The sequence below is a fragment of the Diuraphis noxia genome, unplaced genomic scaffold (assembly GCF_037042655.1).
Source record: "Diuraphis noxia isolate RWA-SAM2 unplaced genomic scaffold, SU_Dnox_SAM2 contig0003, whole genome shotgun sequence".
NCBI classification, from domain to species: domain Eukaryota; kingdom Metazoa; phylum Arthropoda; class Insecta; order Hemiptera; family Aphididae; genus Diuraphis; species Diuraphis noxia.
In genome coordinates, this window is record NW_028301713.1 from 38433383 (window position 1) to 38445639 (window position 12257).

General features: G+C 26.9%; 1 protein-coding gene across 2 annotated transcripts; it reads left to right on the top strand.

Annotated features, from left to right (window-relative positions):
• Positions 1 to 480: 480 nt before the first annotated feature.
• LOC107164930 (phospholipid scramblase 2-like) lies at positions 481 to 9972 on the top strand. Of its 2 annotated transcripts, none has more exons than XM_015512944.2 (8): positions 481 to 856; positions 2773 to 2842; positions 3063 to 3314; positions 4097 to 4207; positions 6354 to 6571; positions 7064 to 7228; positions 7336 to 7497; positions 7565 to 9972. In XM_015512944.2, exons 2-8 carry the CDS (start codon positions 2806 to 2808, stop codon positions 7622 to 7624), a joined length of 1005 nt encoding a protein of 334 aa, XP_015368430.2. In that variant the 5' UTR covers positions 481 to 856; positions 2773 to 2805; the 3' UTR covers positions 7625 to 9972. The 2 variants fall into 2 exon arrangements, with proteins under 2 accessions (XP_015368430.2, XP_015368431.2); XM_015512945.2 differs by lacking the exon at positions 481 to 856 and adding an exon at positions 867 to 1176.
• The last annotated feature ends 2285 nt before the right edge of the window (positions 9973 to 12257 follow it).

A 12257-nucleotide genomic window follows, 5' to 3' on the forward strand; every position in this document is an offset into this window, starting at 1 on the left:
GTATTTCGGCCCTCAGCTGCAGCTGCAGCTGCTGCAGAGGAAGAAATCGCTTGTTGTACAAAATATGTCATTAGGATGTCGTCACAGCTGCCCCTTCCCGTCTACTGAAACCCACGTGATACTACCGTGGTAGTAGTTGTACTTCTGACCTAGGCGGCAGCCGCAGTCACGTCGTACCACAGTCGTACTGTCGTAGTCGTCGGCTCGTCGCTCTTGCTATAGGCAGGCGACCACCGCCACCGCATCGTGACATTTTGTCGCACCGATTGACGATTGTGCACTTACGTCGTTACCACCATAGAATATTCTATGTTACCACTGGACAGAAAGTTGTAGAGACGACGTCACGACGATGATAATTATAGATATTCATGACTAACTATATATATAATATCTACGGTTCCGCCCTCCCAATAAAAAAAATCAGATTTAAATTTTACCTGCGGGCTGCGATAACGATAAAAACAAATTATACCGAAATAGTGAAATCACTTGTTATTCAGTGAATCGGACTACAAGTCTACAACTACTCTCCGTCACCATAGTCCCCTATCAATTAGGCATTTTGGCATATCGCATATATATTTTGGACTATGTAGACATGTAGTAGGACGTCGTGCACAATGCTGGTAGTAGTAATCTATTCTGTGGTAGTAGCCAGTAGGAAACTATATAGAATAAACGCCAAACGGTATTAACAGATTAGCTATTCAGTGACTCAGACGCTCAGTAGTGCAGTACTGCAGTAGTCACTAGTCAGTAGTTCAGTACTGTAGACGACGGCGACCGTGTAACTTGTTGCGGTCAGTTGTATGTTACGTTGTGTGTACTGCGTTCTGAATTTCTGATTCCCGAGGTAAGAACTAAAAAATGTCAAGTACTCAAGTGTCAAACCGATCGGTAGTTTTATTATTACTTTGATTATTTGTGTAATGAACTGCGTATAGTGTCGTCGTATACGTATAAATTCAATTGTTATTTTTTTCGAAGCGGTTGTCTGTTGTAAAATATATGTAAACTCGTAAAAAAACTCATAATATATCATAAATCATATCTTAGTAAGCGCTGACTTCCGTATTTGTACCAATCTAGATTATTACGTAAACATTTTATGCAATTATACAAACTGCAATTTCAAATAGTTGACTACTATAAGACTACGCCCACTCGCAACAGGTACATTGTACATTAATTAAATTTTCATTGTAGGTGATGTACTGATGTCATATTTTTTGTTCGATTTTCTGTGCGGAATTTTACTGTCCGTTTTGTGGAAATTTCATAAATTGTTTTACAAGTCCCACCAGTTCTCGTATTGAATGTCCGAGTTTTATTTATAAAATACTGGAAAGAAGCCAAGAATAAAATAAAATTAATCTGTTAAAAAACCAATTCTTTCTATATATTATTATGATATATTGTATTTGTAGGTGATTTTTTTGTATGACAAAATATATAAACAGTCTGCATTTGCAAAGATTAAATTATTCCTGTACTAACTGTAACAATCAAACCATGTGTGTGAACAACTATTTGTATGCCTATTATGTTATATTATATCTGTACAATAAAGAAAAGTCACCATCCTCAATAATTTAAAAAAAAAAAATTATTTATTATGTTTAACATAATATTATTTGAATTTTGGATTATAATAAATTTTTGAATGAATTGAATTTTTCAAAACTTTAATTATAATTTATGTCGTAAACTCTCAAGTTAAGAAAGTTTTATGTTTTATTATATACCAAAAATTAAGAGTAGAAATTAAAGTAAAAATTAAGTTGATATTTATTATTTGGCAAATATTGATACCATATTTTGTATTAATATGTATTTATTTAAAAACATTTTCCATAATGCTTTTTTTTTAAAAATGTTATATATTATAATATTAAACTTACAAATAATTTTGAGTGCAAATGGAAAGTTATTATTCAAGAAATATTTATATCATTACCATTCTGCTAATAAACTATATAATACATATTGAATTGTTACAAAGGTGCTATTGCCGATTTGCAATGTCTAGTTATTAACAAATACAGATTAAGATTAGGTACTTTAATAATTGTGAAGAAATATTTTTTCATTTTGGTTAAGAAACCAATTTATCTTAAACTACATGCAAACTAGAGAATAATTTTCAGAATAATAATTTATACACTTAATGTTAAAGTAATATTTATGTTATAAATAGTGCATTTTATTCGAATTGGTCATTAAAAAATAACTATGTCAATTTCATACTTATTATTATTATTTTTTACTCAATCATTTGTTGGGTGTAGTGGCTAGGCGGATTAAGGCTTCGGCTGCGCGTTGCCCATTCAAACCCGGTCACAGGTAGCATTACTTTCCGGGCAGTTCACGCTGTCCCGGTTATGGCAGAAACCTACGGGTGCCCACTAGAAATCCTGCCAGATAGGCGTCAGAACTAGACCTTTGTGCCTACTCTCGGACATAGCGCCATAAGAAAAAAAAACTCAATAATTTTACATATATGGCTAAAGACTTAATGATATGGTCTTTGACATGATATTTTGTAAATGATAAATTAGTTTGGATGCTCAATCAAGTTTTTAAATCATGAGTCATGAAGTTATGTTGTTGGTATACACTATACAATTACCATGACAACAGATACAACATTAACTTTGAAATTTTTCTAGTTATTAAGTTGAGTTTTAGTTTACATGTATTCAGTACACATTTAATTAGTTTAGTGTGTCTGATAACTACTTGTATTAACAAAAAAATTGTATTTTCCAGAATATTTTTATTTGAAAATTGCAAAAAGTTACAATGTATACCAATCCAAATGTAGCACCAGCACCACCAGGTATGAAATTTTAAAAAGAAAATATTTATAAAAGTTTAGTAAAGAAAAAAAACAATTTAATTATACTAGGCGGCTAATAAAGTAATAAATAACATTTCCGCTAATTTTAAATATTTAAAATGTTATAAATGATATTAATTTTGCTTAATATTTATTAAAGATTACTTTATTAAGTAAAGGAAAAAATAATTTTAACTTTTAAGCACATCTTATTTCTTAGGATTTTCTCAATATCATTCACCTCAAAACCAATATCCACCAGCTGCTAATCAAAATCAATATCCACCAGTCGGTAATCAAAGTCAACCATATCAACATGACCAATATAATATGTATCAACATCAACAACCAATGCCAGCACAACAAAATCTGGGATATCCAAACTACCCACCTCCATATTCACAGCCGGGTTATGGACAAGTTATTCAGCATCAACCCAGTGCATATCAACCATCCCCTCAAGTGGTAGCTGGTAAATTAATTTTTTATTTTAATTAAAAATTACTTACGACTTAAACCTAAAAACAATTTATTCAGATAATGTATACAGGGTGATTCTTTTAAGTGGGTACACTAATTATCTCGAAAAGTATTTACTTTTTTCTAAATATTTTTTTACATGGTTTCAAGTTGTTAAAAAACCAACATTTTTATTGAAATATTATATTTTTAAATATTTTTTATCCTTATCATTTTTTAAGTTTTTTACTTTTTTGAATGACAACATAGAATTTTAATTTCATATTCCAAACAGAATATTTTGCTAAGTATTTTGATTCATAAAAATCGAATTTAGGACGAGTATTTTATGAGTTATAAGTATTAAAAGTTTAGATTGGTAGAGTGGAGTGGTATGGGGTTACCCCGCAAAATGTTTGTCCACTATTCCGCTTGTCTAAATTTTAAATACATATAACTCATAAACTACTCGTCCTAAATTCGATTTTTATGAATCAAAATACTTAGAAAAATATTCTGCTTTGGAATATGAAATTAAAACTATGTTGTCATTAAAAAAAGTAAAACACTTAAAAAATATTTAAAAATATAATTTTTTAATAAAAACGTTGGTTTTTTAACAACTTGAAACCATGTAAAAAAATATTTTGAAAAAAGTAAATACTTTTTGAGATAATTGGTGTACTCACTTAAAAGAATCACCCTGTATATCATGAATTTTCTGATAAATATTTTTAATCGCCATATACATTAATAGTTCAATATATTTTAAATTTAAATTTTACGATTTAACAGATGGTTGGATGCCTATTCCTCAAGCCATACCTCAAAACTGTCCAAATGGACTCCAGTATCTTTCAACAATTAATCAATTACTTGTTAAACAGCAAGTGGAAGTAATAGAAGGTAAAAAGTTAAATTAGCATATAAGCACCTATAATTTAAGTTTGGATTTAGTATAAAATATAGAAACTCTTGGTTTTAAATAATTATATTTACCTATTCTTTTCAATAACTTTTTCGAGAAGCTTAAGGTACAATTATTTCACAGATACTAATTGTATATCAAATATCAAATACATATTAGATATAACCACAGATTACATTAATATATTATATATAAATAAAGATTTATATATTCTGTGATTAATCTATAATTTTTTCTATTCTTATTTTCTTACATAAATAATTAGATTTGAAATATTTTAAAATTCCAATATTTCAATAGTATACAATAATTAAGGTTTGGAACCTCTTGCATTTGTATGTTTTTTTGTAGTGATCGTAATTTATTCTAAGCGAGTTATAAATTTGTTTCATGAAATGACGAAATTAAATACTAAGTTTAATTTTGTATATTTCATCACATTTTAAGATAAGTGCATATTTGAGCAATTTTTAGCATATTTTGCATCTTTATATTTTAAAAGTAAAATTGATGGGAAAAATTTTAATTTTCTGTACGTCTGTTTATGATAACTAGTCTTTTTATCGCCAATATTGATAATTATATAGTCATGGTAAAACTTAATGAGTTCTATTCTCCTACAGACTTATCTTTTTTATTATATATAGGTACCTACTCACATTTTAGATTTTAAATTTTCTAATTATGATATACTTTAAGTGTTTTTTTAAAAACAAAATATCAAATTAGTCGTATGCTTTGAAGCATACTCTGACAATTTTAATTGCATATTTCTATTATCTAAAGAGGAGAAGACGTCATCCAGTAGTAATACTCAGATACAATAGACTACATAAAAGAAAATATTATGTACAATATACATATATATTAGTTTTTTTTTTTTAACATTTTAATTTAATAATTAATAATTTTTTTTTCATTTGGCAAACTATAGGTAGCTCAGTTTAGATAGTCTGAAAAATAAAATCCATATTTTGGTCATCCTCCCAAAAATAATAAAATATTACAATTAATTTTATTGGTACACAGTACTTATATTGATGGCATTACTTATACAGTATTATTTTACATTCTTAGCTGATTTTTCTATATCTAAATGGCCTGATGTGACAAAATGTATTTGCCTATGTTAATATGTATTTTATAATATTTACCTATGAATTTTTCTTTATCTAGGCACGGATTGATAAAAAAGGGCACGGGATGCTACATAATTTAAAGGGCAAATAACTAAAATATTTGGGGCAATTTTAAAATATGTTGATTATTTATTTTGTAAAATATTGAAAATACGTAAAAAATACCTTAATAAGTACCAAGTTTCAATATACATTCAAACAAAATTATACAATATTAGATACAAAACAAATCAGATTAAACATATTTTAGGGCAAAGAATGCTGTAGCATCTCAATCAGTCCATGTCTGGCTATGTCACAACACTAGTGCCTTTTAAGCTCTTTTAAGTGAATTATCAGGAATGTTAACCAAATTAAGTGTAGAAATTAGTGAATTTTTATGGTTTGCAAGTTGGAACTGGAAGCGCTTGTAGTAGGATGTAGCCCCTTTGGCAATAGTCTCTATACGAAAATCTTTGTGACAGAAAGGGACATAAGTAATTGTAAAGAGTAATATACATAGATTGGAACGTTTTTATTTTATAAATGCTATATTTTTTTTCTGTTCCGCATATTTGGACACCATAAGTCTAAATAGGCTTTAAAAGAGATTTGTAAAACAAAAGCTTACACTTAAAGTATTTCAGATGAATGTGAGTTAATAAATGTGTGAAATAATAAGAATGTGGATTCAAAAATGTTTTCCTGGTTATATTGTACTATCTAGAAATTGATCTGATTTGATTGACCTATTGTAAAATTATCCTCATACATGCTGTACCGAGGTAATGAACCATATCAATGATATGACACAAACACCTTTGTACATCCTTTATTCACATCGGGTTGGGCTAGCATATTTCTGATAAATCTGCTTTTCTTTAATAGAATATTATATTTTCATGAAAGTAATCATTTAGTGACAAATACACTTAACGTATAAAAATATTCCTTTTCTACTTTATACTAATTAATAATTATGATTGTTTTTAATTTATTATTATAGCCTTATTAGGGTTCGAGACCAATAACAAGTATACAATTAAAAACAGTGCTGGCCAAAAAGTATTTTATGCTGTGGAAGATAATGATTGTTGTACACGGAATTGTTGTGGACCAATACGTCCATTTGAAATGAAAATCTTAGATAACTATAAAAACGAAGTTATTCATTTATCAAGGCCTTTAGCATGCCAATCTTGTCTTTTTCCTTGTTGTTTACAGGTATGATAATTTATAATTTATAATTTCTGGAATTATTTATATAGTAATAATGTAGATAGATAAAAAAATGTTAACAAAACACTGCTTATGTTTGAAAAAATTTAATTAGTCACTTTTATAATGGGGATTTTAATATAGGTAAACCCAGCATAACAATAAAAATTAGAAAATAAGGACATAAAACAGTTTAATGAAAAAATAACTGACAAAAATGTTCTGAAAATAAATATGTCGAATAGTCAGTAGTAACTTTAGTAAATAATCGGGTGAAATATATAAAAAAAAAAAGTTTGAAGAAACTAGAATATTTATTCAAAACTTTTATCATTGATTATAAATATTATTTATAACCAATACTATTATTCAGCTTTGCTTTTTTTTTCTGTTGGTTAAAAAAAAAATATTCATAGATATTTGATTTTTAAATACATTTTATGATAATATGATAATATTATGATATTTTAAATTTATATATTTATAATTATATAACAGAGAATTGAAGTATTTTCACCACCTGGGTGTTTGGTTGGAATTGTTGAACAAGATTGGTCTATTTTAACTCCGATATTCACCATTCGTAATGCAGCTAATGAAGAAGTGTTAAAAATCGAAGGACCAATATGTCGATATAGTATGTGTGGAGATGTTGAATTTAAAGTAATTTTTAAAATTTTTAATCAGACTAACTAAATATTTTGTATATACTCTAACATAGAGTATGAGAATTGTAATATTTTAATCTCATAATAATAATGTTTTTTCAGATATTATCGAAAGACAAAACCACTGTAGTTGGCCGTATATCTAAACAATGGTCTGGACTCTTAAGGGAAGTATTTACTGATGCCGATTTCTTTGGTATTAGCTTTCCTATGGATCTTGATGTACGTATGAAAGCTGTTATGCTTGGAGCCTGTTTTTTGATTGTAAGTTAAAGTTGAATAATTATCTTGGAATTTTCTTTAATAATTGATTATTAATTAATATTTTTAGGATGTCATGTTCTATGAAAAACGTGGAAATGCAGAAAGTGATGGAATTGGGCTTTGTTAACCTTGTTATCTTCCAATATATTATGGATAGTATTTAACTTTATGATCAAAAATGTTGCAGTTATGTGTATTTTCTTTTCTTTAAAAAATAACTCAATTAAAATCACGAGTCTATCATTTTTACATTTAAAAATTATTTTTAAATATTTTTGTATGCAGTCTATTTTATAAAAAACGGTTTGAAAATAATCATAGTTAAATTTTTTTGAATTACAAAAGATATCATAATTTCATATCTGTTTTTAACTTGTTGGTTCACTAAAATTTTAATTATGTCATTTTTATATACTGTGTGTCATATAATAATAACTTCAGAAGGTGACCAATTGTCTTCTGATTTTATTTATTAACACCCTTCGAATCAATCTGTTCTCGTCGTTTGCCTAGTAGCACGTGTGCATTATCCATACACATTGAATCCACCGTGAGTAGAACTATTTCACCTGAGATTACTCATGATACTCTTGTTTTTAAAACAGTTAAAATATATACAAGGCTAGGCAATAAACAATTTAAAACTATAAATAAAAATTATAGCAAAGTGTTCATGTTCATTTAATTTAACACTTTTTTTTCACTTTTTCATTTAATTTCACTTTTTCATTTAATTTCACTCGATTGTCTTAAAAATATTAACTTCTTCAAGCAAATTCCATGGACTTTGTCTTAATTAAATGCTTAGAATTATTGTGTTAATTGATAAACAATTAAATTTAATTGATAATTCATTTAACTTAATTACCTTTATATAATTACTAAAATACTAAAAAGTTCACTATTTTACTACATCAAATATTTTTTTATTTTTTTGTTGTAGTACAAAAATTAAAATTTTATACAAATTATATTTATATTTTGTTTAGTTATTGATTTAATTAGTTTTAGATAACTACTTGTAAATGTTTTTCTTTGTTATTGATATTGTTATACACTAAAATATTACATAGTCCATTTACGTTGAAAGAACTTTTCGTCAGTGACAGATTTGTTCAGTTCATTCAAATGCCATGTCCCCTTCCACTACTATAAAATAAACTGCTGTTGCCTATTGCATCTAATTTTTGTGAATTATCCAGTCGATGGCTGGATTTCAGTGTGCTCACTGCTCATACACGCTTGATTTATGGGAAAGGAGTCTCCCTTATTTTTTATTTTTTTTTTGTGTACCTCTTTTATTGTTTTGAAACATAGTGTTGGTAACATAAAGTTTCACATTGTCAGCTTTTCTGATGTAAACTATAATAACCATAATATTTTTACCTTGTATCTTGTACCTACAAAAAATAATACTCTTAAAATTTCTTGTAACTATAATTTACTATGAAGAAATCGTATTATATAACACAAAACCACATTAATTAGTCAGTTCATAGAAATTGTATAGTGTAGTACTGCTTCTGATATAGATCATGATATCTGTTCATTAAATATTGATATAGAAAGTTTCGAGACTGATATGATATTGTAAAAAAATCTTGTTAAGTGATTTTTGTAATAGACTTGCTATATGGCTGGCATACCCTATCTTTAGTGACATACTGCTGATTAGAACTATTACGTAAATGGACTAAAGTATATGTATATGCTTAGAAAAACATAAAACTTTATATGTTTTAATTGAAATTATCAAAGTTATTTCAGTAATTCCTAGTCAGTATTATTTAATTATACAATATGTCTTAAAAAATAAAATAAAATCTTACTTGTTTACAAAATACACGAAATTCATTTTTACTACTTTAAAAAAAAATATTTAATGAAGGTATTTATTTATTGACAAATCATTTATTTTTATTTTATTTTATTAGTATATATTGTATTTACCAAACAAAATATGTGAATGTTTGAGTCATTGTTATCATATATTGTGGTATGTGAATTAATATCAACTAGGTAACCATTTATTAGTTGTTACTATTATTTTATTCCATCTAAAATGTAATAATTAACATTACACATGTATGTATTATTTTTAATTTCTAAAACCTATTATCCTAGCTTAAATGTTGTGTTGAAATTGATTTAAGTGCACAATAATTTGTTACTAACAATTTGTATGCAGTTATTGCTATAGCATTGTAATACCTAATTTGATTAAATATCTATTTTTAAATCTAAATTGATGTTAATTTCAACATTCAAAGTTTTATTAACCATATCTTTACTGTAGCACATACTATTGTATTCCTTTATGATACCTGACATGACACTATTATAGTATCTAATATGCAATGTTTTTTTATGCTTTTGTTGTGTATTTGTTGATGTATTCTTAAATTCTTAAATACCTCATAAATTAACATTATGTTTAAATTTTATTAAACATTCAACTTATTATATTATACTTTATTTCATGTATTTTATTTTATAACCTTCATAAACCGTTTTAATTATTTATACTTATTAAAAAAATCAAATAACTCTACAATTTTCTTGGTTAACTTTTAATTCAAAATCTTTTCAAATCTTAGTCAGATTCAGTGCTTTAAGCTTACATTGTGAAATAATAACATTGAAAAATTAGTATAGGCCCCAAATTCCTTTTGTTTCTATTCTTTTTTTTTAGAACGTAAATAATTTTCACATTTGATCTAAAATATTATTAAAAGTTTACTTTATATTTTACATCATTAGTTAAAAAAATAAATTGTATTAATCCCTATATTATACAATATAAAAAAGGCATTCAAAGTATATTTTGTATTCTACTATGGTCTACAATTATAAAATTATATTATGTGATTCGCTAGACATAGTGTCGTTGCTGCAATCAATCACGCAAGACAGTGGTTTCGAATATATTATTATGGTGTTGCACAGATTATATGATATCTTAAAATTCTTAAAATTCTTAAAATATTCACTGTTCGATGCGAGTCGTGGCAGCGAGGAGATGGATGTCATATTCATCAGTTGAAGATGACTTACCTACATAAAAATATAGGTACAATACTGTAATTGAGATATTGGAGTATATAATTTGTGAAGAAATTAGAGTAGATTTCAAGATTGGAGCTTAAGCATCAGGTTTAATTGAATTTTTGCTGTGTCATCTGTTTATATGTAATGCATTATGTTTAAGCAAAATATTTAATTTAATTGATCCACTTATTTGTATATGCTTCAGGCTGTTGATATTGATTTGCTGAGTGCCATGAATAATATACATAATGTCCACATTTCATTTAAATAAATAAGATGTGACAAAATATTTGAAGGAATACTTAAAGAACCTAATTATTTTTTAAGTGATCTTTCCAATGAATTTGAATTCACTTCATTGACTGTAAATAGAAGTAGAACTAAAAGAAAACATTTTAATGAAAATTATCATCTGAAATATTGAAGTATAGTGTAACAAATTTAATGAATTTATCTGCCGGGCTAGAAAATTATGATATTTTGAACATGTTGTAAACCTGAATTATTTAAATATTATGATTTAATTAATATACCTAATCTCTTTTATGGTTGTAAAAATACCCGATAAATTATTATGTAATATTAAGCAAATCAACAAATGTTTATGGCATTTTCATCCTCTCATAAGCATGTGTACTCTATAACATGAATTACTTTTTATTTTTATTATCTGACTACTACTTTTCAATAGTATACAAATGAGAATATATTACTACAGAGAATTTCATAATCTTGTAAGAAATCATTTTATTACATATTATTATAATTTTTGGTTAATTTTGGTTTGTTGCTATTTTTTCATTTTATTTGAAATTTGTATTCTTGTGTTAAAGTTAATTTTTCCTATTACATATTAGGATTTAGATTAATTTCGTTAAACCATTATATTATCATTATTTAGTTTTGTATACATCTTAGCCGATATACATGTTGTATATTAAATACATAAACTACATTACATTGTTGAAGGTAATACATTATAAGTCTAACAACCTCTTATAAGTCCTCATTATATACATGATATATAGAAATGCCAATAGTAACTCAACACGTACCGTTCCAATGAAATATTTCCATCATTCGTTTTGTATTAAGTGGTACAAGATACCGTTTGAGAGTCACCTACGTTGATGTACCGAAATCGCCTATACACTATGGTATAACACTTAATATGGTAGTTTTAGTCTCCGTTAAAGTTGTGGCCGATGTTCTTTTCAATTTATTACATTTTTAATGTCAAGTTCTTCTAAAAGAAAACTGGTTATGCGTAAAAATTCCCGTTTTTTCTTCACTTTTTTTTTGTTTTTCTCGATTTTTTAGTAAACTGTTGGAAAATGTTTACTTTTGACCTCTATAATGCACCAAGTATATTCACTTTGCCATCGGAAACCTACCCCAAAGTTTGAAATTGAAGCATTATTTCGACTAGTTATGCTGTACACAGACACAAAAAAAAACACATCATTGTAAAATGATACCTAAATCAATACCTTCATCACTCCGTCCAGAAACTAATATACACTTTCCTACAAATTTATAGCCCTATATATTAGTTTATGAACTAGATTTAAGTGACACGATACTATAAGTGCCAGATTTAAAACAGGTGCCGCCCTAGGCCCTAAGCCTTTTTAAATATCCCGCACCTACCATAAGAAAAAAAATGCACCCAGTAAAAATGTATATGATTTTTTTTCCATTTCTTACAAAAT

Bases quoted from the DNA above. Each gene is read 5' to 3' on its own strand.
- LOC107164930 (XM_015512944.2), top strand. From the start codon at position 2,806: ATGTATACCAATCCAAATGTAGCACCAGCACCACCAG. The intron at 3,315-4,096 runs GTAAATTAATTT...ACGATTTAACAG, and splicing joins ATCCCCTCAAGTGGTAGCTG to ATGGTTGGATGCCTATTCCT. The intron at 7,498-7,564 runs GTAAGTTAAAGT...TAATATTTTTAG, and splicing joins TTGGAGCCTGTTTTTTGATT to GATGTCATGTTCTATGAAAA.